Source organism: Oncorhynchus mykiss, chromosome 17, assembly GCF_013265735.2.
Source record: "Oncorhynchus mykiss isolate Arlee chromosome 17, USDA_OmykA_1.1, whole genome shotgun sequence".
Lineage (NCBI taxonomy): Eukaryota > Metazoa > Chordata > Actinopteri > Salmoniformes > Salmonidae > Oncorhynchus > Oncorhynchus mykiss.
In genome coordinates this window covers 49,172,823-49,200,680 of record NC_048581.1, presented here as the reverse complement: position 1 = coordinate 49,200,680, position 27,858 = coordinate 49,172,823, and the positions used below count along the sequence as shown (strand labels likewise).

The window sequence follows — 27,858 nt, the reverse complement described above, 5'->3', positions numbered from 1 at the left end:
TCCTATCTCATCTAAGCAGGCTTAAACGGTTGTTTTCTGTTTATCTGACGGTAGTTGACTTGGGAGGGAACAAGAAGGAGCAAGGGGGTGGGACTAATGGCTACTGTACTGTACGATTGACAGGGCTTTTATGAAGAGGTGGCTACACCCCTATTGACGGACGTGCAGATGGTATATCTGGGTGGGGCTAACCTGACCCAAACCAACTTCAGCCAGTATTACAACGGCTCTGAGATCGTGGTAGCTGGCCAGATCCCCGACAACAACATAGAGATGTTTACCGCAGAAGTCATAGCCATATCGGTGAGGTCACCTCTGCTCTACCCCCCCTTTACAAGACCATAGGTCAGATCACTCCATACTGTCCTGTTCTTTGTTTAGTATGTTATTTTTTTTTTTTTTAAATATACAAAATGTTGATTAAAAAAATTGCTCCGTATCAGTACTTTAGAGACATCTCAGTCAAACGTCAATATATACAATAAAGTATTGTGATGTGAGGATGTCTTGATTATTTCAGAAAAGCAATAGGGTGATGTACTCTGACACATTACCAACGAAGGAGCCCATTGAAGCCAGGTCTGACAGCCACATCCAGAGGCTGTGGGCCTACCTCACTGTAAAGCAGCTCCTGGACAAAGAGTGAGTTTGCTTTGCATGACATTGTCTGTGTTTGGGTATGTTTGCACCTGTGTCTATGAAGAGGGGTATCCTACAAAGCAAGCCAGATTTACTCAGGGTTTTCTAAAGCCAACCAGTTTCAGTTAGCTTCACACACCAGCTCAGGCTTCATTTGTATTACAACGGTGGATATTGTTAATCCGCCTGCTGCTAACTCTAGCAAGTTTGTAACTGCACGAGCATAAGTCAAATGCCAAGCTCCACATTGAGACAATGCTGAAACATCCATTCATGGGCGAGTCAGTGCCACATTTTCATTTGTGCCAACTACAAAAAACTATTCTATAAAAATCGAGCAAATTCAGCAGGCTATGGTCTGAAATAGTCTTTTAGGAGTGCAGTTATTTTTATTACTTATCGTTAATACCATCTTTGGTCTGCTTATTAATGCAGAAGCACCTTTTTTCCCATTCCTGTCAATATTTCTAATATTATTTATAATATTAATATCTAATAATATTTAAGTCATACAAAAGTATTACATTGAGTGAAGTTTAAAATTAATTCTGTGATGTATTTTAACATGAAATGTTTACAAAAGCAAATAAACATTTAATTAATAAAATATGTAATCAGTCATCTTCAAAAATAGATTTGTAGACATTTTTCAAATGTATATAAAAAAAATGGAAATATCATATTTACGTAAAGTATTCAGTCACTCCGTACTTTGTTGAAGCACCTTTGGCAGCAAATACATCCTAGAGCAGGTGTTCTTCAACCTTTTTCAGCCTGGGACCCAAATGAGAAATTCTGTGTTTTCCTGGGACCCAAGCTTACGAAAACATGCAACTATACGTACATATTGGTACATTTCATTGCACTTATGTTCATTAACAAATGCAACATAGACAAATAACAATTAAATGAAATACCCATATAAATAGCTATTCATGTTTATTTTCCCCCTTAAAACACTTGCATATCTGTCTAGGTTGGAACTGTTGCTGTTAAAATACAAGTCAGAATTTTGAACTCTTTGATAACAGAACACACACACATGCTCAGTACAACCTTAAGTAACAGTACAGATGAAAAATGATCAGGCCTACTGTACATCTTATCGTAGAAATTATTGTTGCTGTTAAAATACAATAAATCATTTTTATTCTGAACTGGAATAAACTGATTGATCACATCACACACACACACACACACACACACACACACACACACACACACACACACACACACACACACACACACACACACACACACTGCAGGTCTATTCTGGACATTTTGACAGTGCAACCCTGAGGTTATGCTCAGTATTGAGTCTGTTTCTTTACTTGTTTCTTAACTATGCCAGATTTGAGAACCCTGACTCGCATAGGTAACTTTATATGGTGCCAAACTGGATCAGAACATCTGTACTGCTTTCTCTGCCAGGCAGGAGACCGCTATGCATAATCACTTTAACTCTACCTACGTGTACATATTACCTCAAAATAACTCCACATCGACTACTATGAGATAGCACTCCCTTATTTCTGCTTATCATCTGTTATAAAATGACAACAATGCCTTGCTTGTTGACTTACCACTGTCGGAGCACTGTTTCCTGAGGCATACTGCCCTGTTCTGAAATAACTTCCTGGGTTTACCGTCATGCTGTGGCTGTTTGGTCAGGACCTGTCGTTTTAATTAGTTTGTTTTGAGACTCTTTACTAAGCACTTCACTGCACAAAACACATTGTGGGCACTCCTCATTATTTCTCAAAGTTTGTATTAAACCAAGAGAGAAAAACTCATTGCTGTATTTGCGTTTCATGACAATTGAGCTCAGTCAGAACCTGCTGTGGCTAGCTTGAGTACATTTGATGACAAGCCGGTGCAGTGGCTGACAGCGCATCAACTTCTGCTAAACAACAGCACTGCAGCGTGTGGGTCACGGAGTGATCTTCAAGAAAACTGCAGAAAAAATATTTTTTCCACCCACTCACACAGCTGCCAAACTGAGCAGAAACACTGCTACTACGCAGAGAGTGCCCTGAACAGACCGTATCAATTTACTCTGACAGGTCGCGACCCACCATTAACAGATCCGCGACCCGCTTTGGTTTCATCAGACCAGTGAATCTTGTTTCTCATGGTCTGAGAGTCCTTTAGGTGCCTTTTGGCAAACTCCAAGAGGACTGTTGTTTGCCTTTTACTGAGGAGTGGCTTCCGTCTGGCCAATCCACCTTGATGGTTCCAAACTTCTTCCTTACCAAATGATGTCCAATCAATTGAATTTACCACAGGTGGACTCCAATCAAGTTGACATGCACCCACATCAACTGTGGGACCTTATATAGACAGGTGTGTGCCTTTCCAAATCATGTCCAATATTGAATTTACCACAGGTGGACTCCAGTCAAGTTGTAGAAACATCTCAAGGATGATCAATTGAAACAGGATGCACCTGAGCTCCATTTTGAGTCTCATACTAAAAGGTCTGAATACTTACAGTTGAAGTCGGAAGTTTACATATACAGTACCTTAGACAAATACAATTAAACTCAGACTTCACAATTCTTGACATTTAATCCTAGTAAAAATCCCCTGTTTTAGGTCAGTTAGGATTACCACTTTATTTTAAGATTGTGAAATGTCAGAATAATAGTAGAGAGAATGAATTATTTCAGCTTTTATTTCTTTCATCACATTCCCAGTGGGTCAGAAGTTTACATACACTCAATGAGTATTTGGTAGCATTACCTTTATATTGTTTAACTTGGGTCAAATGTTTCAGGTAGCCTTCCACAAGCTTCCCGCAATACATTGGGTGAATTTTGGCCCATTCCTCCTGACAGAGCTGGTGTAACTCAGTCAGGTTTGTAGGCCTCCTTCCTCTCACACGCTTTTTCAGTTCTGCCCACAAATTTTCTATAGGATTGAGGTCAGGGCTTTGTGATGGCCACTCCAATACCTTGACGTTGTTGTCCTTAAGCCATTTTGCCACAAATTTGGAAGTATGCTTGGGGTCAATGTCCATTTGGAAGACCCATTTGCGACCAAGCTTTAACTTCCTGACTGATGTCTTGAGATGTTGCTTCAATATATCCACATAATTGTCCTGCCTCATGATGCCATCTATTTTGTGAAGTGCACCAGTCCCTCCTGCAGCAAAGCATTCCCACAACATGATGATGCCACCCCCATGCTTCATGGTTTGGATGGTGTTCTTCGGCTTGCAAGCCTCCCCCGTTTTCCTCCAAACATAACGATGGTCATTATGGCCAAACAGTTCTATTTTTGTTTCATCAGACCAGAGGACATTTCTCCAAAAAGTACGATCTTTGTCCCCATGTGCAGTTGCAAACCGTAGTCTGGCTTTATTATGGAGGTTTTGGAGCAGTGGCTTCTTCCTTGCTGAGCGGCCTTTCAGGTTTTGTCGATATAAGACTAGTTTTATTGTGGATATAGATACTTTTTTAGCTGTTTCCTCCAGCATCTTCACAAGGTCCTTTGCTGTTGTTCTGGGATTGATTTGCACTTTTCGCACCAAAGTTTGTTCATATCTAGGAGACAGAACGTGTCTCCTTCCTGAGCGGTATGATGGTGTTTATACTTGCATGCTATTGTTGATACAGATGAATGTGATACCATCAGGCATTTGGAAATTGCTCCCAAGGATGAACCAGACTTGTGGAGGTCTACAATTATTTTTCTGAGGTCTTGGCTGATTTCTTTTGATTTTCCCAATGAGTCAATGAGGTTGAAGGTAGGCCTTGGAATACATCCACAGGTACACCTCCAATTGACTCAAATGATGTCAATTAGCCTATCAGAAGCTTCTAAATCCATGACATATTTTTCTGGAATTTTCCAAGCTGTTTAAAGGCATCGTCAACTTAGTGTATGTAATCTTCTGACCCACTGGAATTGTGATACAGTGAATTCTAAGTGAAATAATCTGTCTGTAAACAATTGTTGGAAAAATTACTTGCGTCATGCACAAAGTAGATGTCCTAACCGACTTGCCAAAACTATAGTTTGTTAACAAGAAACTTACGATTTCAACTGGATGTAAATAAGATATATATGTATATACATATTTAATTTTTTTGCAAACATTTCTGTTTTCGCTTTGTCATTATGGGATACTGTGTATAGATTGCTGAGTATTTTTTTTATTTAATCCATTTTAGAATAAGGCTGTAACGTAACAAAATGTGGAAAAAGTCAAGGGATCTGAATACTTTCCGAAGGCACTGTAGGTGCACCAGGTCACAACCGAAACGATGATGTCACTACCAAAACGCTTGTTATTTTGGCCAAAAATGAAGATAGTAAAAGTAAATCAATCAATATGTTTCAGATTCATACATTAATCACTGGACATTATTCAGAGAATAATAGAGATTATATTTCTTTCAATTAAATTTAAAGGAATAATACACCTGTCGTGGAAATTCTACACGGGGACACTCAAAGTCAATTTTAAATGAATCTTCCTTTATTCTCAACGCGCTGGAGAGGTTCTAACCAACTCCAATGCACCATGTACACATGTCGATCAGGAGCTCCAACAGAGAAGTCTCATTAGTTCTCTTATATACGTACACAGAAAGTAATAATGACATGTTTTAGCTTATTCATTATTCATAATTAAGTCATCATTAACATTTGCTTCATTCATGTGACCGACCAATACTGGTTCATGCATGTGACAGACCAATACCTCACGAGGCTTTCTTCTCTCCCAGCTGAGACCTTGAAACTGAGATATAGTTCTCAAAACAAGGGTCTGGGCGTACTGCCAAATTGCAGATACTACAGTGAGGAATTCTCCCAGGCACGTCCAATCAGTCACTTACATGAACACAGAAATTGGTTATTAGAAAAGCACAAACGTAAACATTCAGAGTTCATTACACCCAAACCATTCATTCCTATGCTTTACAGTGTTAAATAACACAAATATATGATAACAATATTGTTTGTGAACAAATGTTTCATTTTGTCATTTTAATAAGGTTATTAAGAGCAACGTGAAAATCGTTGTGGAAATCTGATGCAGCTCAAGTCGACTACAAAACCCACGATGCAATGCTCTCTCTCTTTCTCTCTGTGCATGCTTTCTAGCTAGCTAGTGTAGCTAATGTACACACAATAATACCAAAGATAGTACAAGGTGCCAGATGTTTCACCGGATGTATAAATCTGAAGCATCCAAATACGGTGAGGCGATGAAGCCCAGTGGGAGAATATGGAGTGAGATGGAACTGGGCCTACATTCTGCATATTTTCTCACTGAAGAAAAGCCCGATCTCAATACAGTCTTCTGTTACCATAACTAGAATCTGTTACAGATAGAGTGCATTAAGTTTTGCAGGTTCAAGTCCCGTACTTTTTCTGAATGTCCTCTCCCGATATGATCAAATTCATGAAAATGTAAAATTGTATTCAAATTCGTTGGTTAATTTACCATCATCCAATACACGCACGCACGCATGCACGCACACACACACACACACACACACACACACACACACACACACACACACACACACACACAGGGCAAGGGAGGAGAATAGAAAATTGCGTTGCGTGATGGACGTCGAAAGAAAAACTGAGTTGAATATTTGGTCCACTGTTTAGTTTGACCACATCTTAGCAAAATACATACCTTGTCATGATGATATAAAAGGATGTATGTGTTCTAGACAAGTATGCCCATACCATATATTGGCTGATATGGCAATCAGGAGTAGAGGTAATGTTTTAAAAACCATTATGAAATGTGTATTACTCCATTGACAAGAACCTTATTGTGAGAACGTGGCACAATGCAATTTCCTGAATTCACTGACGGTCCACTTATCTTAGATGTTAAATCACGGTGAAAATACATGTTTTACCCAACTCATAGAACATAGACTATCACCAAATTAACAAGAGTTTCATTCGGTAATGGATTATCTATTTACATTTTTTGAAAATCGTATTTTGTAATTTTTTTAATGCAAATACAGTTATTATACCTGTGTTTGTGTGTGTTTGTTTCAGGGTGCAGTTGAGCGGGACGGCAAAGGAGAAGGTGAAGAAGGAGGCCCTGGATCTTTGTCTGAAGTACGGCTTTGTGACTCCTTTCACCTCAATGGTGGTCACCAAGCCCCAGGGAGAGGACTCACAGGTGGCCCACAAGCCCAAGGAGGGGAAGAAACGGATACAATCTAGTCAAGTCGACTACGGGTCATCATTACATTTCTTGAACCACCAAGTCTACGGTGAGCAAAACTACCATCATCATCACCACACACACACACACACACACACACACACACACACACACACACACACACGCACACACCACCCCCCACAGGCACACACAGTGTGGCAATTAACTTCTTATGGCTGGGGGCAGTATTGAGTAGTTTGGATGAATAAGGTGCCCAGAGTAAAATGCCTGCTACTCAGTCCCAGTTGCTAATATATGCATATTATTAGCATATTTGGATAGAACACACTCTGAAGTTTCTAAAACTGTTTGAATGATGTCTGTGAGTATAACAGAACTCATAGGGCAGGCAAAACCCGAGAAAAAAATCCAACCAGGAAGTGGGAAATCTGAAGTTGGTCCGTTTTTCAACTCATTCCCTATTGAAGATACAGTGGGATATTGGTCATGTTGCGGGGAATGAGTCAGAGGTCTGCCAAAATGCCTTGAGCTCGTGACGCTCGTTCATGTGAGAGTTGGCTTGAGTTCCATTGCATTTCTGAAGACAAAGGAATTCTCCGGTTGGAACATTATTGAAGATTTATGTTAAAAACATCCTAAAGATTGATTCTATACTACGTTTGACATGTTTCTACGGACTGTAACGGAACTTTTTGACTTTTTGTCTGCTCCTAGTGAACGCGCTTCGTGAGTTTGGATTTGTTTACCAAAGGAGCTATTTGGACATAAATTATGGACATTATCGAACAAAACAAACATTTATTGTGGAACTGGGATTCCTAAGAGTGCATTCTGATGAAGATCATCAAAGGTAAGTGGTCTGTTATACTCACAGACATGATTCAAACAGTTTTAGAAACTTCAGAGTGTTTTCTATCCAATAGTAATAATAATATGCATATATTAGCATCTGGGACAGAGTAGGAGGCAGTTTACTATGGGCACGCAATTCATCCAAAGTGAAAATGCTGCCCCCTATCCCTAAAAAGTTAACAAGAAGTGTATCTTTAAAATGGTTTGAAATACTTGTATGTTTGAGGAATTTTAATTATGGGATTTCTGTTGTTTTGAATTGGCGCCCAGCACTTTCACTGGCTGTTGTCGTATCGATCCCGTTACCGGGATCTCAGGCCTAAGAAGTTTTAATGTATGGTGTGAGTCAATGGCGTAAATAAAAGACCAAAGGCTGTCAATCTACAGTATAAACTTTACATTATAAACTGTATATGAACATTAAATATATGTTATGTTTACCAGGATCGCCTGCATTGTCAGCCCGAAACATTCCTGGTAAGACAAATACCTTACCCCTAATTTTACTCAATCTTCTATTTTGGCCAGGATTAAATTCAAAACTGCGATAAAGCGAACTTGAAGAGCGATTGGATTGAATCCTGGCCCTTGTCTAGGTTAAATTCAGAAGTCACTACTGACTCTACTAAAAAATGTTCTCTCTATTTTTATCCCTCTCTCTCTTTCACTCTCATCCTCTCATCTATTCTCCGGTTACTTGACTATTTTTTCCTCAGATGTTTTGGTGAAATACATGTTTGTCTGTGCAGTATGTGTGTTTGTAGTTGGACAGAATGTAAAGAAAATAACTACAGTAAAAATATACACTCACCGGCCAGTTTATTAGGTAACAACCCCGTTCACGAAAATGGATCGCTCCTACAGACAGTGAGTCTCGTGGCCGTGGCTTGCTATATAAAGCAGGCAGACAGGCATCAAGGCATTCAGTTACTGTTCAATTGAATGTTAGGATGGGCAAAACGAGTGACCTAAGAGACTTTGAGCACGGTATGACCACCGGTGTCAGGTATGCCGGATCCAGAATCTCAGAAACATTGCCTTCCTGGGCTTTTCGCGCACGGCAGTGTCCAGAGTTTACCGAGAATGGTGTGACAAACAAAAAACATCCAGTCAGCAGCAGTCCTGTGGGCAAAAACAGTTAGTCGATGAGAAAGGTATATGGAGAGTGACCAGAAAGGTCAAAGGAGAATGGCAAGAATGGCAACACGTGGGCCACAAACAGGAAATAATGGTGAAGTACAACAGTGGGGTGCAGAACGGCATCTCGGAATGCACAACTCATCAATCCTTGTCACGGATTTGCTATTGCAGCAGACGACCACACCGGGTTCCACTCCTACAGCTAAAAACAAGAAGTGGATCCAGTGGGCACACGGTCACCAACACTGGACAGTCGACGAATGCTGTTGCATCACAATGATGGCAGAGTCAGGATTTGGCATAAGCAGCATGAGTCAATGGCCCCATCCTGCCTGGTGTAAACTGTACAGCCTAGAGGCGGTGGTGTGGGGAATGTTTTCCTGTCACACGCTAGGTCCCTTGATACCAATTGAACATTGAATGTTTCAGACACCTTGTAGAATCAATGCCCCAAATATTTCAAGCTGTTATGGAGGCAAAGGTGGGTCTGACCCAATAGTAGATGAGTGTTCCCTAATAAACTGTCCATGACTGTATGTGAACATATACAAACACTAAAACCTGAATAAATAGCATCAAGATCAGTGGGATCAGGTTAAAAATAGTACAGATGAAGACGGAAGTTTACACACCTTATCCAAATACATTTAAACTCGGTTTTTCACAATTCATGACATTTAATCATGGTAAAAATTCCCTCTCTTAGGTCAGTTAGGATCACCACTTTATTTTAGAACGTGAAATGTCAGAATAATAGTAGAGAGAATGAATTATTTCAGCTTTTATTTATTTCATCACATTCCCAATTGGTCAGAAGTTTACATACACTCAATTAGTATTTGGTAGCATTGTCTTTAAATTGTTTAACTTGGGTCAAACGTTTCGAGTAGCCTTCCACAAGCTTCCCAAAACACGTTGGGTGAATTTTGGCCCATTCCTCCTGACAGAGCTGGTGTAACTGAGTCAGGTTTGTAGGCCTCCTTGCTCACACACGCATTTTCAGTTTTGGCAGCAAATTTTCTATAGGATTGAGGTCAGGGCTTGGCCACTCCAATACCTTGACTTTGTTGTCCATTTGGAAGACCCATTTGCGACCAAGTTTTAACTTCCTGACTGGTGTCTTGAGATGTTGCTTCAATATATCCACATAATTTTCCTACCTCATGATGCCATCTATTTTGTGAAGTGCACTAGTCCCTCCTGCAGCAAAGCACCCCCACAACATGATGTGGCGGTTTATGGCGGTTTTGGAGCAGTGACTTCTTCCTTGCTGAGCGGCCTTTCAGGTTTTGTCAATATAGGACTCGTTTTACTGTGGATATAGATACGTTTGTAGATGTTTCCTCCAGCATATTCACAAGGTCCTTTGCTGTTGTTCTGGGATGGATTTGCACTTTTCACACCAAAGTAGGTTTATCTCTAGGAGACAGAATGCATCTCCTTCCTGAGCGGTATGACGGCTGCGCGGTCCCATGGTGTTTATACTTGCGTACTATTGTTTGTACAGATGAACGTGGTACCTTCAGGTATTTGGAAATTGCTCCCAAGGATGAACCAGACTTGTGGACGTCTGCAATTTTTTTCTGAGGTCTTGGCTGATTTCTTTTGATTTTCCCATGATGTCAAGCAATGAGGCACTGACTTTGAAGGTAGTTCTTGAAATACATCCACAGGTACACCTCCAATTGACTCAAATGATGTCAATAAGCCTATCGAAAGCTTCTAAAGCCATGGCGTAGTTTTCTGAAATTTTCCAAGCTGTTTAAAGGCACAGTCAACTTAGTGTATGTAAACTTCTGACCCACTGGAATTGTGGTACAGTGAATTATAAGTGAAATAATCTGCCTGTAAACAATTGTTGGAAAAATGACTATAGTTTGTTAACAAGAAATGTGTGGAGTTGTCAGAGTCGTGTGTATAGGTGGCAGGGAAGTCAGGCGCAGGAGAATCAGACTTGGTGGAATGGAGTAGTTTAATAACTTAAAAAAAACATAACTCCAAAACCATGAATACAATAAAATAAAGTGGGTACGAGGACCCGTTGCGCACCAATACAAACAACACGAATACTGAACAACAAACAATCTCTAACAAAGACATGAGGGGAAACAGAGGGTTAAATACACAACAGGTAATGGATGGGAATGAAACCAGTTGTGTAGAAGACAAGACAAAACCAATGGAAAATGAAAAATGGATCAATGATGGCTAGAAGACTGGTGACGTCGACCGCCGAGCACCGCCCAAACAAGGAGAGGCATCGCCTTCGGCAGAAGTCGTTACAGGAGTGTGTCAGAGTCCTTTAAGAACAGTGGGTTTGGAGTCAGGCGCAGATAGCAGAGGGTTCGAATAAATGTATATTTTCTTACCGGAAAAAATGGTCACGCCAAAAACACAAGGCGCATCAACTGACCGGCCCATACACAGGACCCAAAATGTCCGGAAAAATAAAATACAAGCGAGCATCCACAACCTAACAGTATAACAATCCCGCACAAACCTAGGCAGGCCTAACAGGCTTAAATAGACAAAAATCATTAAACACAATAAGGTACAGGTGCAACTAATGTGACCAAACGAACAGAAAAGGAAAAAGGGATCGGTGGCGACTAGTAGGCCGGTGACGACGACCGCCGAGCACCGCCCGAACAGGCAGGGGAGACACCTTCGGTGGGAGTCGTGGCAGAGGGGTTGAAAAACGAGTTTTAATGACTCCAACCTAAGTGTATGTAAACTTCCGACTTCAACTGTATATATGAAATGATTTAATGAAATTAAATGGCCATTAATACATAGTTTAATTTTACAAACAATTTCGTCACAATACACTTCACAAACAAAACAAAAATGATAGAGGTGAGGAGAGAAAAAAGGATGGAAAACCGTCAAATCAAAAGGAATGACAACAACAATAAAGAGATGCTATATCAGTGGATTCCCCCAGCACTATTAACTCAATCAACTTTCCTCCTGTCATTCCCTAGCTGGTGCTCTCCCAGAACAAGGACTAAGAGGCAAGTGATTCAATTTCAACTGCTGTTAAAGTGTAGTGCAGAAGAAAACAATTTCCGCAATGGTTGAATTCTGACCAATTCCCAAAATTCGGTGATGAGTTTTACAACTGTCCCTGCTTTACAGGAAATGCCAACAAAAGGGGAGGGGGAGGAAGAGGAATCATGTCAAGTGGTGGCAAGTGACTACCTTTCCCCTCTATCACAGCTGAACTTGTTGAACATCAGCTTACATGTGCTCATTTTGTGTTTTTGTCATAGGCTTGATGAGTCGTACTGATTATGATGTTGGTCATGCTGTCCAGCAGTCATTTCCTGACTTTGCCATGGGTAATTCTTCCACATAAAAAAATATATTATTTGATATTTTGTGTGTGTGTATCTGTGTGTAGGATTCTTTGTGTTCATGTTCTGACTGTATGTCGGGTTCTCTCTGTGAGTGTTCTCTCATGTTACACTTTCAGGTTTTCAGGATTTTAATGATCCTCTGCGAGCTCACCCAACTAAAACTACAAGGAGAACTACAACTACAACTGGTACTGCAATATTTGTCGTCCTCAAAATGTATTTTTTTGTATATTTAAGATGTTGTCTAATGTTATTGCTGTTTTTTCTCACAAAGTATCTTAAGCACCCTTCTGCATTCTCTCTGTCTGTCCCTCTCTCTATCCCTTTATCGATTTTCCTCTCTCTCTCTCTCTCTCTCTCTCAGTGAGTCCTCTCCGGAGGTTCCTGTTGCCCGCTGAGGGCCAGGCTCTGCCACTGTGCTATGACATTCCTGTGGCTCTCTCTCTCAGACTCCTAATAGACCCCAACAATGGTGACTTGACCTTTAGAATTTGATTATAATTTTGAATTCTGATTTTGATTACAAATAGTCATTTAATTCTTTCATTAAATTATTCATTGTCCTTTCCACATCATCCACTCACTCCTCAAACATCGTCGAATGAACCGTGTCCGTCTTTCACCAGATTTGGCTATGAATGGTCAGCTTGGACAATCACCCAGTGCAGGCTACCAGAAGATTGTGATCCATTACAGAAGCGATCAACATATTGAGTTAGACACTACTGGCATCACCTTCAACGATGGGCAGAATACAACATACTTCTCCTGGAGCCTGAAAATCAACCACGAAACGGACAGGTGCTGAATCATATACCAACTACGTACTTTCGAATAAAAGTCATTTTGTGCAGTGCAAGGTGTTTTATGTATAGCCTGGTTAACCCAAGTGAAGTGAGCCAATGTTCAGTCTTGTTCAGTATTTAGTATTGTGTGGAGACATAAAGAGCTCTAGAATGTATTTTACTAAAGTGGCATAATGACAGGAAATGTTATACGGTAGCTAGATAGGGTACTTTATAGCGTGCCGTTTTTTTGTTGTTGATTGAATTGATACATCTTAGTCTTGATATATCTCTTCCTGCAGTGTGTCTCTGATCCTAAGGGACAAGGAGATGGATGTCACCATAGCATCAACACGGGTCGTCATCATGCTCTACAGGAGGAATGGAATCAAGTTCCTGTGGCCCGTCCTGAGGCAGCGCCCGACAGGAGACAATATTATCGGGATCATGGGTGAGTGAAACCTTATCAGTCACTCCACTTCATATCCTTCTGGCCTAGTCAATAGTCATGACACATTCTCTTTGTTTCTATATGTGATGAGACGCTTTTGAAAACAATATTTGTTTCAATTTTTGACATGACTTGTTTTGTGTTGACAGATGAAAATATGTTACTTAGTGACACGGTATAATATAATTTATGATAACATATACCATTTAGCAGATGCTTTTATCCAAAGCAACTAATAGTCATTTTACATATGGGTGGTCCCGGGAATCAAAACCCATAATTCTGACGTTGCAAGGGTCATGCTCCACCTACTAATCTACATAGGACAACTCCTGAGCTACAGAGGACCACCTCTTTATAATGGCCTTTTTGATTTATGGTGACAGATCAATCGAGTACAGGCGTAACTGAATTACAACAGAATATAATAAGGAATTTGATTGAATAGTTTGGGGTAGGCTTCATCTCCGAGGAATGCTCCTCAGAGCCAGACGCTGATGACAGGTTGCCCTATGCTGAGCACTTGGCATCGAACCCCCCCGCTGAGGGAAAGGAGCTCCAGTGACGGGCCTTAAGGTTATTATGCTGTTGATGGTGGGGAGGTGGAAAGTCATTGGAAGACTGTTGCTGACGTATAAATATTCCCCTAGTTTCATGCCCATTGGTTGAAAGAAATGATAGCGATTATTGCACAAGTGAGCCAATAGGTTAATCAGCAGCTGTGGTGGAATTGCCATAGTGTGCCGTGATTATAGGTTGAAGCTTAATAGGTGGATGACAATCCGCACGCTTGCTAATTGGAAAGGAGGAAGAGAGACGTGACGCTATGCTGACAAGGCGACGTTATAGACACTACCATATAAAACACCTACTATGCTGATGAGTGAGATAGGAAGCGATGTGAATTATGAGTTAACTAGATTAATGACAAGTGAGGATCCATTCAGACCTGCCTTTCTGATTGAACTTTCGTAACTAACTAACTTGCCAGCAGCATACCACCCTACGTACCACTGTTGGCTTGCTTCTGAAGCTAAGCAGGGTTGGTCCTGGTCAGTTCCTGGATGTGAGACCAGATGCTGCTGGAAGTGGTGTTGGAGGGCCAGTAGGAGGCACTCTTTCCTCTGGTCTAAAAATATCCCAATGCCCCAGGGCAGTGATTGGGGACACTGCCCTGTGTAGGGTGCTGTCTTTCGGATGGGACGTTAAACAGGTTTCCTGACTCTCTGAGGTCATTAAAGATCCCATGGCACTTATCGTAAGAGTAGGGGTGTTAACCCCGGTGTCCTGGCTAATTTCCCAATCTGGCCCTCAAACCATCACGGTCACCTAATAATCCCCAGTTGACAATTGGCTCATTCATCCCCCTCCTCTCCCCTGTAACTATTCCCCAGGTCGTTGCTGCAAATGAGAACGTGTTCTCAGTCAACTTACCTGGTAAAATAACGGGTAAATAAATTTAAAAAAAACATTATCTGTACTGTGTGTTGCAGCTCTTCCACCTGTTGCCTATGAGGAGGTCCAGGGAATAACAATGAAACTTAAGATACAGGACAAAGAAGTAGACGTCTCCAGGTAAGTAGTGGTGGAAAAAGTACCCAACTGTCATACTTGAGTAAAAGATACCTTTAATAGAAAATGACTCAAATAAAAATCTACTTGAGTAACAGTCTAAAAGTATTTGGTTTAAAATATACTGAAGTATCAAAAGTGAAAGTATAAATCCTTATATACATCCACATTCCTTATATTAATCAAAACCAGATGGCACCGTTTTCTTGTTTTTGTTCATCTATGGAAAGCCAGGGGCACACTCCAACACTCAGACATAACTTACAAACAAAGCATGTCGGTTTAGTGAGTCCGCCAGATCAGAGGCAATAGGGATGATGAGGGAAGTTCGGTTGATAAGTGGCGTGATTTGGCCTATTTCCCTGTCTTGCTAAGCATTCAAAATGTAACGACTCCTTTTGGGTGTCAAGGAAAATGTATGGAGTAAAAAGTACAATATTTTCTTAAGGAATGTAGTGAAGTAAAAGTAGTCAAATATAAATAGTACATTTATAAATAGTAAAGTACAGATACCCCCAAAAACGACTTAAGTACTACTTTAAAGTATTTTTACTTCATCACTTTACACCACTGCAGGTAAGTTTAACTGTCTATCAGACACAGGCTGTGTAGAGATCTGACTGTTCATATGTTGTCTGTGATACTACTGTGTATCTATATCAAGGATGCGTATTTGGTAGTTTGCTTATGCTATTACATTAAGAACCTTGCTGTGGATTGTGTGTGCGTTGTAGGGACTCTGCTGTGGATCTCAGTGTTCGCTCTGCACCCAACGTGGCATGCTGGTTGATGCCTCTTCAGTCTGCCCTACTGGGGGGTCTAGCTGACTTCACCGTCACACAACTCTAACTGACCATGTAGTTGCTCCCACCGCCAACTCATAGACATTAAACATACAATAATTATGTTCCAGAATTAAGAAGAACAACCATTAAGACTGAGGTTTCTAGGAGTTCACTTAGTAACGCAACTCAAATCTCCTGTGACAAATTCATTGTGGAATAAATATAATTTTTGGGAACAGTTTGACGACTTTTTGTGTTTGCATTCCACCCTCTTCAATGATCGCTGTCTTTCTGACGAAACTCAAGCTGACAGAGGATCCTCTAACTGCCATCATGAACACACAATCTCTCTCTGTCTCCCTCTCTCTCTCTCTCTCTCTCTCTCTCTCTCTCTCTCTCTCTCTCTCTCTCTCTCTCACTCACCTATTGTGTACCTGTGTTTACATTCAGGTTTGACTCCCTGACCACCATCTACAAGGCAAAGGCTGTTTGCACTTGGTGGTTCTGGGAGGTGATTGTTACCACGTGGGCCACCAAGTACATAACATGGAAATAATCAAACATTCTCTATTTATATACAACTAACCATCATTTTATCAGAGTTGTGTGTATGTAAGTCGTGCTTCGATCCGTGTGTATTATCCCTACCAGGGGAAAAAAAATCTATTACGCAATCCAGGAATGCATTTCTGTAATAGTTCACATGAACTGAGGTGACTAACTTGTTTTACCGGACACGTTGCTGAATGAAACAGACTGAAAAGGGAAGCTGACATTTACGTGGACTCAACCATTGAACTCAAACTAGTATCACTGACATTTTCAGTAAATCTACAATCTAATTGTCCCAAGGCTCTTCAGTGGGTCTTGACATGACTATGCTTATGTAAATAGACAGACATGTGCTATTTAGGTTTTACATTTGCTTTATGCTTTACTGATAAAAAACAAAGCCCAAGGATCTAGACTTTGATCCGCCTGAGTGCTTTGGGTATACTTTTACCATAACACACGTTCAGGGTTCTTGGATATTACTTATGTAATACCTTGTGATTTGCGTCACTGTGTTTTTTTTTGTTTGATTGTGGCTGCGTGTGTGTGTGTGTGTGTGTGTGTGTGTGTGTGTGTGTGTGTGTGTGTGTGTGTGTGTGTGTGTGTGTGTGAGAGAGATGGGGAGAGACAGACAGAGAGGGGAGAGAGTGTGTGGGCGGGACAAGGACACAGAAGGGAGGGATCATGCCATGGTTGAGACATTCACTACATGACTCAACCTACCATATACCAGTTACCTAGTAATGACAGAACACACTAACAACAAAACTGTTGGATTTCACTGGATACTTAATTACCATATTCCCTAACTGCCGGAGAGTTGTAGCTTTTTCAACCAAGGGAACTCTGACAGATGGATGTGAAGATGAAATATCGATGACAGAACACACTGGCCACAAAACTGTTGGATTTCACTGGATACTTAATTACCATATTCCCTAACTGTGGAGACTTGTAGCTTTTTCAACCAATGAAACTCTGACAGATGGGTGTGAAGATGAAATATCGATGTTGTAAGTATTTCACATGTACGCTCATGTAACCACTGATCAGAATAGTATACAGAAAATCACATACGTTATCTGAAGTTACATGGTTAGGCTATTCTACCATGGCTATCATTCATTTTCACTCTACCAGTTGAAATTGAGCAAGGCATGTCACAAATGTCTTATCTAATCGTAGCTATAATAGGCAGCACCTTGCACTCTAACCATAACCCTAACCCTCAGGTATTCATCTCCATTCCTTGATATTGCCTACAGTCTGATATCAGGGCATTGGTTTCAGTCCAGACTTCTACCGAAGCGCAATGAAAGAAAATAGGACTCGCTCAACTTGTTTTCCATGTGTCACCAGAAATACGGAGGCGTAATGGTGGGGTTGTGTGTGGATTCATCTGACAGCAGTTGGCACATCATACTAACAGAAGAAAGAAACACTAGTGCTTGAGGATCCAAATGGTACAAACCCCTGGATGTGGCTAATTTGAGGACAATTATGAAAGTGATGTTTTTTGAGTGGTCGCTTGCAATCCTGCTCTCCATACAGCTTTTGGTTTTAGCATCGGAGCTGGAGATGATTGACTATGAGAGTCAACACGTCACCTGCTCAAAGGTAATATATGCTAACGATCCTAATAACAAGAGAGGTCATCAATCATGGAGTGTGTGTGTGTGTGTGTGTGTGCCTGTGTGTGTGAGAGAGAGAGAGAGAGAGAGAGAGAGAGAGAGAGAGAGAGAGGGACAAAGAGAGAGGATGCAGAGGGGAGAGAAAGATGGACATCAACAATCATGGAGTGTGTGTGTGTGTGCCTGTGTGTGTGAGAGAGAGAGAGAGAGAGAGAGAGAGAGAGGGACAAAGAGAGAGGATGCAGAGGGGAGAGAAAGATGGACATCAACAATCATGGAGTGTGTGTGTGTGCCTGTGTGTGTGTGTGTGAGAGAGAGAGAGAGAGAGAGAGAGAGAGAGAGAGAGAGGGACAAAGAGAGAGGATGCAGAGGGGAGAGAAAGATGGACATCAACAATCATGGAGTGTGTGTGTGTGTGTGTGTGCCTGTGTGTGTGAGAGAGAGAGAGAGAGAGAGAGAGAGAGAGGGACAAAGAGAGAGGATGCAGAGGGGAGAGAAAGATGGACATCAACAATCATGGAGTGTGTGTGTGTGTGTGCCTGTGTGTGTGAGAGAGAGAGAGCGAGAGAGAGAGAGAGAGAGAGAGAGAGAGGGACAAAGAGAGAGGATGCAGAGGGGAGAGAAAGATGGACATCAACAATCATGGTTTATTGTCACATCACACATTCAATTTCCTTTATGTACTGTATGCCATGATCTGTTAATAATTGAATTTAATAATAACATGAAATGAAAAAGAAAGAAAAACAACTTGCACGTCACTTATTTAATGTATTCAAATATTTGAATATCGTTTGTTTATTGTACAAATATTTAATGACTATGTAATGAGATCACAACCTGGCAATAAGGTCTACATACTACAGAGCACACTTTGTCAAAAGACGTGTCATATTTACTGTTGCATGTATTGTCATAACAGCACACAAGGAAATCAAACAAATTGGTGGGAAAAAAACTATAAGACTATAAATCCATGGCTCACCGATACCTGTCACCTCAACAACATCCTGTTTCCACAAGTAGGCCTACACAGCTCTAGACTCTAGGGCCTTGGGAACTAAGGAGCATTGTGTGTGTGTGTATGTATGCATGTGTATATATATATATATATATATATATATATATATATATATATATATATATATATATATATATATATGTATATATATACACTGCTCAAAAAAATAAAGGGAACACTAAAATAACACATCCTAGATCTGAATGAATGAAATATTCTTATTAAATACTTTTTTCTTTACATAGTTGAATGTGCTGACAACAAAATCACACAAAAATGATCAATGGAAATCAAATGTATTAACCCATGGAGGTCTGGATTTGGAGTCACACTCAAAATTAAAGTGGAAAACCACACTACAGGCTGATCCAACTTTGATGTAATGTCCTTAAAACAAGTCAAAATGAGGCTCAGTAGTGTGTGTGGCCTCCACGTGCCTGTATGACCTGCCTACAACGCCTGGGCATGTTCCTGATGAGGAGCATGAGGAGCCAACTCCTGGACAGTCTGTGGTGCAAAGTGGCATTGGTGGATGGAGCGAGACATGATGTCCCAGATGTGCTCAATTGGATTCAGGTCTGTGGAACGGGCGGGCCAGTCCATAGCATCAATGCCTTCCTCTTGCAGGAACTGCTGACACACTCCAGCCACATGAGGTCTAGCATTGTCTTGCATTAGGAGGAACCCAGGGCCAACCGCACCAGCATATGGTCTCACAAGGGGTCTGGGGATCTCATCTCGGTACCTAATGGCAGTCAGGCTACCTCTGGCGAGCATATGGAGGGCTGTGCGGCCCCCCAAAGAAATGCCACCCCACACCATGACTGACCTACCGCCAAACCGGTCATGCTGGAGGATGTTGCAGGCAGCAGAACATTCTCCACGGCGTCTCCAGACTGTCACATTTGCTCAGTGTGAACCTGCTTTCATCTGTGAAGAGCACAGGGCGCCAGTGGCGAATTTGCCAATCTTGGTGTTCTCTGGCAAATGCCAAATGTCCTGCACGGTGTTGGGCTGTAAGCACAACCCCCACCTGTGGACGTCTGGCCCTCATACCACCCTCATGGAGCCTGTTTCTGACCGTTTGAGCAGACACGTGCACATTTGTGGCCTGCTGGAGGTCATTTTGCAGGGCTCTGGCAGTGCTCCTCCTGCTCCTCCTTGCACAAAGGCGGAGGTAGCGGTCCTGCTGCTGGGTTGTTGCCCTCCTACAGCCTCCTCCACGTCTCCTAATGTACTGGCCTGTCTCCTGGTAGCGCCTCCATGCTCTGGACACTACGCTGACAGACACAGCAAACCTTCTTGCCACAGCTCGCATTGATGTGCCATCCTGGATGAGCTGCACTACCTGAGCCACTTGTGTGGGTTGTAGACTCCGTCTCATGCTACCACTAGAGTGAAAGCACCGCCAGCATTCAAAAGTGACCAAAACATCAGCCAGGAAGCATAGGAACTGAGAAGTGATCTGTGGTCACCACCTGCAGAACCACTCCTTTATTGGGGGTGTCTTGCTAAATGCCTATAATTTCCACCTGTTGTCTATTGCATTTGCACAAGAGCATGTGAAATCAGTGTTGCTTCCTAAGTGGACAGTTTGATTTCACAGAAGTGTATTTGACTTGGAGTTACATTGTGTTGTTTAAGTGTTCCATTTATTTTATTGAGCAGTGTATTTACTATATATATATATAGAGAGAGAGAGGGAGAGAGAGAATGTCAGTCATGATTAAAACTGATCCCACAACAGGTGAGTTTGTAGTTGTGTAGTCACATATATGTATATGTATATGTATATGTATATGTATGTATGGACACACCTACTCATTAAAGGGGTTTTCTTTACTTTTACAATTTCCTACATTGTAGAATAATTGTGAAGACATCAAAACTATGAAATAACACATATGGAATCATGTAGTATCCAAAAAAGTGTTAAACAAATCAAAATATATTTTTGATTCTTCAAAGAAGCCACCCTTTGCCTTGACAGCTTTGCACACCCTTGGCATTCTCTCAAACAGCCAGCTTCAACTGGAATGCTTTTTCATTGTGGAGGCCAGCTCATATGATGCAGCACTCCATCACTCTCCTTCTTGGTTAAATAGCCCTTACACAGCCTGGAAGTGTTGGTCCTGTTGAAAAACAAATGATAGTCCCACAAGCGCAAACCAGATAGGAGGGCGTATCGCTGCAGGATGCTGTGGTAGCCATGCTGGTTAAGTGTGCCTTGCATTCTAAATAAATCACAGACAGTGTCACCAGCAAAGCACCCCCACACCATCACACCTCCTCCTCCATGCTTTACGGTGGGAAATACATACATGCGGGGATCATCCGTTCACCTACTTTACATTTCACAAAGAGAATGCGGTTGGAACCAAAAATCTCAAATTTGGACTCATCAGACCAAAGGACAAATTTCCACCAGTCTAATATCCATTGCTCGTGTTTCTTGGCCCAAGCAAGTCTCTTCTTCTTATTAGTGTCCTTTAGTAGTTGTTTCTTTGCAGCAGTTCAACCATGAAGACCTGATTCACACAGTCTCCTCTGAACAGTTGATGTTGAGATGTGTCTGTTACTTGAACTCTCTGAAGCATTGATTTGGGCTGCAATTTCTGGCTGGTAACCCATATGAACTTATCCTCTGCAGCAGAGGTAACTCTGGGTCTTCTTTTCCTGTGGTGGTCCTCATGAGAGCCAGTTTCATCAAAGCACTTGGTTTTTGCCACTGCACTTGAAGAAACATTCAAAGTTCCTGAAATGTTGATGGACGGTCATTTCTCTTTGCTTATTTGAGCTCTACTTTTACCAAATAGGGCTATCTTCTGTATACCATCCCTACCTAGTCACAACACAACTGATTGGCCTAAATGCAATAAGAAGGAATGCTTTTCCACAAATAAACTTTTAACAGGGCACACCTGTTAATTGAAATGCATTCCAGGTGACTACCTCATGAAGCTGGTTGAGAGAATACCAAGAGTGTGCAAAGCTGTCAAAGGCAAAGAGTGGCTACTTTGATAAATTTCAAATATAAAATATATTTTGATTTATTTAAATTTTTTAATTACTACATGATTCCATATGTGTTATTTCATAGTGTTGATGTCTTCACTATGATTCTACGATGTAGAAAATAGTAAAAAATCGGAAATTTCAAATTGGAAATTGCAAACTTTAGAAGCCTTTTTGGAACTCAAATGCACTACAAGTTTGCATTTACTGCGGTGCGGGAAGATTCTCAGCAACAAAAGAGTGATTAAATTAAGATCTTACATCTGTAGTACGTATCAGTAGTTATTTAGTGACCTTGTATGTATGGATTACTACACTACAGCATAATACTTTTCGTTGGGTGGTCATCACTGTGTCTGTATAGATAAACACGGCGTAGTACTTACGTACAACGGTATAAACTGTTTACCTTGTATCTCACCAGGGTCTCTCGAACTGCACAGTGAAGGCATGTGCTGGGATTCCGATCCAAAAATGTCCTGTGGATGTAAAAGGGCTGGCGGTGCAGCCTGTGCTGTGCTGCAGACAGGACACGGCATGCAGACCTTGCCTACACATTCGCCTTGACATCCAGCCCAGAAACGACCAGACAGGTGTCTGAACAACCTACACACTCTTTTTGTCCATTTCAACCTCTGTGGTTACAATGTGAAACACAATGTGGAAAGTGTACCAATATTAGCTTCTAATGCATGGTTTATTGCTCAACCCCTGACGTTGTGTCAGTAAGTCATGCCGTCGTCACTCCTGCGGTCAACTGGGCTCTCTCTGTGTTTCAGCATCGTATGTGAGTGTGTGTTACACTGTGCCACAGCTAATAATGCCTCTGTGCAAAAAGCTCGAGTTCACAGTGATCCCTGCTGCTCCGGATGAGCAGGCTTCATCAAAGGTATGTTCCATATGAATTCACGTGTGAGTGTGTGAGTGTGTGAGCATGTTTTGTGATTCATCTCCATGCTCTCCTGTATACCCAGCAGGCATGGCTGTCACTGCTGCTTGAGTCTAATGCCCTGTCCTTCAGCAGTCAGGTGACTGTGTATGCTTGCAACCTTCACTCGACTGTGATGCTTCCGTCAGTGGATGAAGGTACGGTCTTGGAATTCCCGTAGTGTTCAAACAGGTTATGCCAACACATATTTGTTTGCTAATGATCCTCCAAGGCTCCGACTGATTAGCATCTGATAGTCAGTTGTCCCTATCTGTCCTTAGTGTGTTCATCCGCCTCACAGGGAGTTGTAGAGGAATGTGAAGGTGAGTCACATGTTCTATGTTCCTTTGTTTCCATGATGTTATTGCCATAGAAATATAAGTACTAGAATGGTTGTACCTATTCAGGAGTATACCCACAGGACTAAAGCAGGAAGTTAAAGCAGGATGTATCGCATTCAATCTGGTGTAAATCCCATTCTAATCATTCTAATTCTATGATTCTTGCACCTCCTGAGTCCTGTGTGCAGAAATATTGGTCTTACTTTAATTCATAGTCCCCAATAGAGGATCTATTGATGCTCAGACGTTCAACACACTATCAATTGCGTCCCTGTTGAAATACAACAGCTTTCCTAGGGTTAGGGGTAGGGTCAAGGCTCGGCAAAGGGTTAGGGTTATGGTTCAGGCTAGAGTTAGGGTCAGGGTTAGGGTTCAGGCTAATGTTAGGGCTAGTGGATAGTTGAACATTTGTTGATAGTCAGATGAGCCTATATTAACCATCTGTAGGGGACTATGCAAATTCCAAACCAATATAGATTTTATTCATGACCATTTGTTCTGTTTTTCCGTAATGACTCTGGTTTATGAAGTGAGATACATGGTTAGACATGTGCAACTCTGGAATTAGAGTAAATGGCTGGGATTTGCTGCTCTCTAATTTGCCGGTGTGTCTGTCAGTCCCCAGTTTCAGCACTCTAATTGATCCGGAGAGACGTGAGGTGATGCTGCAAGTTGCAATAGAAGAGGACAGCCCCTACCAACTAGAAATGTGCCTACAACATGAACATAATGGAATGTGCAGGGTCCGTGTTGTACTTGGCTTTCCTCCCAACTCAGTTATTTCTATGCAATCTTTTTCTCAGATCTTCACTCTTCCCTCTTCGATGATAACATGTTGTCTGTTGTCCTACAGACCTGGAAAGAGAAGTCCCTTCCACTGCAATCTGTCACCCCCTGCATGTGCTTCCAGGTACTGTTGCTATTTCCCCCTTAGTTATTATCAATCTTTATCGGGCCTACTTTTGTCAGTTGTGATATTACTACACCCTCACACATCCAACTCAGTCTAACTGACAACATTATCCCCTTTGTGTTGCTCACTCGAGTTCTCCGGTTTTGTGTGTAATTGATGTGTGTGTGTGTGTGTGTTGTGTGTGTTTCAGTTGTGGTGGGATAAAGGAGACGAGAGGTCTCGTCGATCTAGGAGCTGTCCTTTTAGGAACAACACCGGTAAGAGATTAACCATGCAGCGTCCTCCTTCTTACACGTGTTTCACTATGACAGTCATGAATGTGGGTCATGGAGTTGATTCCCATTGCGTCTGTAACTCCGCTATAAAGTATCTTATACCTGTATCGCTCTCTTCCAGAGCTGTTCCAGAGGAACCTATGGGAGAATGTGTCAGTATCTGTGGTGCGGGGCCAGATGAACAGTGGCGGTGCAATGCTGTCCTGGAACCTGACTGCCCCCTGTAGGGTAGAGGCGGAACTGTGGCCCTGCCAGAGAGATGCAGGCTTGGACAAGGACAGATGCAGAGAGCTGGGGGACATTAGGCAGCATCTGTCAAATGACATATGGAGGGAAATTGACAGGGGACACTGGGTGTGTATACTGGAGCATTTGATTGGTGCCTCACATTTTTTATTGGTACATCTTTAGTGTCATTTTTGTCATGGGATGTGCTCTCATCATTTGTATCAATTGGTTTTGTGTTTTTATGGTCTGGTGATATATGGATAAAACAGATTACTTTTGATTGAATGATTTTTCCCCTTCTGTTTCAGCTGATGCCAGGTGTGTTTGAGGATGTCAAACCTGGCCTTGATCTCTGTGTGATGGTAAGACACTTCTACTGGTTGACTCTGTAGGGGACTTGACTCTAATATTGAACTTGAATCCTGTTGTAGCATGATGGGGGCTCATCTTATAGTAAGTGTGTGTGTGTGTGTGTGTGTGTGTGTGTGTGTGTGTGTGTGTGTGTGTGTGTGTGTGTCTCCATCCTTGCAGGTGAAGGTCAAAGGGAAGAACAGTGAGCTTGGCCCCTTCTGTCCCATTGACTGTGAGTATTTTAGGAGAGGGCTGAATTATCAAAGTTGATATGAACCCTACTGAAACTGATCCATGTACCATTTCCTGAACACTTCTCTGATTGTATGCGTGTGAAAAGAAGGCAGTTATGTTTAAATCTTCATCATCAATCAAGTATTTACTTGTGTGCTTTATAAAAACAAATGTTCACAAAAATGTGATTGTTCTGTTTTGCCTACCTGTAGGGACTGATAACAAGAAATTCTGAGGATTGGGAAATAATTCATATCTGTACTTCTCCCTCTCAGCCAGATGGTGGCACTGGCGCTGGGGTCTGCTTGTCCTGGTCACCCTGATGCTCGTAGGCCTAGCAGGAATTTGTCTCTATTTCCTGCATGGCAAACTGAAACGTGAGTCATTCTGGTCAGATCTCCCTCAACTAAACACCAGCAAAGGCACTGTGTGTGGAGACAAAAAAAAGTCCAAAAGTGTTACATTTGTGTTAGTATTGTGTTATTGCCCTACTCTGTGGTGAAGTGAGGGGTAAGCTATTCTCACCACAAATATGCTCTCTGCCTCCCGCCAATTAATTATTAATAGTGGAGAAAGGGGGAACTTTAAAGGAGATCAATATGTAGAGAAAGACAATAAATCCAATATCTTTTCCATTGTGCATATTCTTCAGTCTCCCACTTCTCTCAATAGCACTATTCAATCTGTTTTCTCTTTTATAGCTCTATTCATGTTTCTCTCCGACTGACTTTTTTTTCTGGTGGGTGTTGTTTACTACAGTCAGGAATTTGGGGGGGGGGGGGGGGGGGGACAATGGTCAAAGGGTTTTTTGTAAAGGACAAAAAAAAACTCTCACTGAAAATGACACAAGGGCCTCTGTGTTACAGAACCATGTCAGGGTATATCATATTACATTTCTGTCTCTCCAACAGGGTGGGCATGGGAATGGCACCAGAAGGAGTGTGATCAACGTAAGCAGGTTTCTCATAATCCAAATGTACAACATGTAAAATAAAGAAGATACATATTTATCTAGCAATAATCCTTGACAAAACAATGGAAAATGAATGTATTTAACCCCCCATGCCCTTAGCCTCCCTTCCTTCCTTCTTTCCTTACTTCCTTACTTCCTTCCCTCCGTAGTACCTATAAGGGGCCACGTGGTGCTGCTGAGCCCGCCGGATGTGGATAACTCTGTGTCAGAGCTGGTATGTGAGCTTGGCTCCTCTCTGCGTGCCAGGGGCCTCAGTGTGTCCGTGGACCTGTGGAGTCGGGCTGAGTTGTGCTCTCTGGGGCCCCTGCCCTGGCTGCACTCCCAGCTGCAACCCCTGGACAGCCAGGGGGGCCGGGCCTTACTGGTACTGACGCAGGCAGCCTGGAAGAAGGCAGAGGACTGGGGCCAACAGTGGGACCAGCATGGCCAACAGCGAAGGGACATAGCCCAGGGAGTGGAGGAGGAGGGGGAGTATAAGAGGCTTCTCCAGGGCTTGTCCTCCCCATACGCGGACGTGTTCAGTGCCGCTCTGAGCTGCATCAAGGTGGACCACCAGCAAGGGCGCGCTGGAAAGCGCTTCCTCCTGGTCCACTTTGAGGCCCATTCTGCCAAGCCCCTCAGCAGTGAAAGGGGTCTCCCAGAGCTGTTCCAAGGGCTGCCCTTGTTTCACCTGCCCTCCCAGGGACAGGAGCTCCTCGTTCAGCTGGCCATAGGGTCTAAAGGGCCCAGGGCTGGTGTAGGTGGATAAGAGGGGCTGAAGGACGCTCTATTTACGAACTGTCTAAGGGGACTCCAGGGTTTGAGGAGAGACAGTGGGATACCTGATGAAGGGGTTTCCCCATAAGTATGTTGTCATTGGAGTGGAGAACAGCTGGGAGACTGTGCCCTTACAGCAGAGCAGTCACCCTGAGGCCTAATTCCTCCCAACCATCCAAGCCTGCTCACATCATCACCCCAACACCCCCGGCCACTCACTTTACATTAGCACTGCAATACACTCGACGCAACTTGTTGGATGCAGAACCCTTGGATTATACTGTATGTGGTGATGTTATTAATTGGGCTAGAGTTATTGAGAGTGTATGAAACAACAACACAGCTGTCACCTTCCGTACACCTTGAGGATGGACTTCTATGTGTGACACTATTATATAAGTTAGGGGAGACCAGGGAACAAAGTAACAGTTTAAGCTTTTGTTTAGTATGAAAATAATATTTGATGTAGAGTCATTATCTTTTTATACAAACACACATATCTTAGCTACCATTATACACTGTAACGAAGTTTACAATCTGTAGAAATTATGAGAATAGAAAGGTCATCACACAGAACAGTATATGGCAACTAGAAATCAAAACTGGATGGTCTTCAGAGATAGATGGGAGGGGTTGAGGGTAGCTGAAGGATGGGACTAAAAACAAACAAAAGATAACTAATGTAAAGTATACTGTGTCTGTAAAATGTATATACATAAATGATATATATATCGTATATATCATATATAAATGTGTATAAGCTGGACGTAGAAGTCTAAGTATTGTTGTCCATTAGTTTACTCCAATTAGGGGAGGGGTGGTAGGGTTAGGGGAAAATAATAAATAAATAAAAAATATTTATGAAAAAATACATATACAGTACAAGTC

General features: G+C 42.0%; 2 protein-coding genes across 7 annotated transcripts in view; both read left to right on the top strand.

Annotated features, from left to right (window-relative positions):
• Window positions 1-15,993, top strand: part of LOC110494030 (inter-alpha-trypsin inhibitor heavy chain H3) — a 39,722-nt gene extending 23,729 nt beyond the window's left edge. The window contains exons 12-24 of one of the 3 annotated variants that reach the window (XM_021568705.2): window positions 124-303; window positions 521-642; window positions 6,676-6,896; window positions 8,105-8,137; window positions 11,785-11,814; window positions 11,939-11,989; window positions 12,073-12,141; window positions 12,276-12,347; window positions 12,524-12,631; window positions 12,786-12,960; window positions 13,247-13,395; window positions 14,889-14,970; window positions 15,702-15,993. In XM_021568705.2, the coding sequence (XP_021424380.2) occupies window positions 124-303; window positions 521-642; window positions 6,676-6,896; window positions 8,105-8,137; window positions 11,785-11,814; window positions 11,939-11,989; window positions 12,073-12,141; window positions 12,276-12,347; window positions 12,524-12,631; window positions 12,786-12,960; window positions 13,247-13,395; window positions 14,889-14,970; window positions 15,702-15,816 (1,407 nt within the window). In that variant the 3' untranslated portion in view covers window positions 15,817-15,993. The remainder of the gene's footprint in view (window positions 1-123; window positions 304-520; window positions 643-6,675; window positions 6,897-8,104; window positions 8,138-11,784; window positions 11,815-11,938; window positions 11,990-12,072; window positions 12,142-12,275; window positions 12,348-12,523; window positions 12,632-12,785; window positions 12,961-13,246; window positions 13,396-14,888; window positions 14,971-15,701) is intronic. The other 2 variants (XM_021568706.2, XM_021568707.2) reach the window with 2 other exon arrangements.
• A 911-nt stretch (window positions 15,994-16,904) lies between these two features.
• On the top strand, window positions 16,905-27,858 carry il17rc (interleukin 17 receptor C). Of its 4 annotated transcripts, none has more exons than XM_036950025.1 (15): window positions 16,905-17,317; window positions 17,664-17,921; window positions 22,396-22,564; window positions 22,751-22,860; window positions 22,946-23,057; window positions 23,181-23,222; window positions 23,859-23,983; window positions 24,094-24,150; window positions 24,344-24,410; window positions 24,550-24,782; window positions 24,965-25,018; window positions 25,188-25,239; window positions 25,517-25,618; window positions 26,153-26,191; window positions 26,364-27,858. In XM_036950025.1, the coding sequence occupies exons 2-15, from the start codon at window positions 17,805-17,807 to the stop codon at window positions 26,960-26,962; spliced, it is 1,878 nt and encodes a 625-aa protein (XP_036805920.1). In that variant the 5' UTR covers window positions 16,905-17,317; window positions 17,664-17,804; the 3' UTR covers window positions 26,963-27,858. The 4 variants fall into 4 exon arrangements, with proteins under 4 accessions (XP_036805920.1, XP_036805921.1, XP_021424385.2 ...); XM_036950026.1 differs by having other exon boundaries at window positions 17,537-17,921; XM_021568710.2 differs by having other exon boundaries at window positions 16,905-17,921; window positions 22,949-23,057.

What these genes read in the sequence shown, in the direction of transcription:
- il17rc (XM_036950025.1), top strand. Translation starts at nt 17,805, where the DNA reads ATGAAAGTGATGTTTTTTGAGTGGTCGCTTGCAATCCTGCTCTCCATA. An exon ending in CCCCTTCTGTCCCATTGACT is followed by an intron (nt 25,240 to 25,516) that starts GTGAGTATTTTA and finishes TCTCCCTCTCAG; the next exon opens with CCAGATGGTGGCACTGGCGC. An exon ending in CCTGCATGGCAAACTGAAAC is followed by an intron (nt 25,619 to 26,152) that starts GTGAGTCATTCT and finishes TCTCTCCAACAG; the next exon opens with GGTGGGCATGGGAATGGCAC.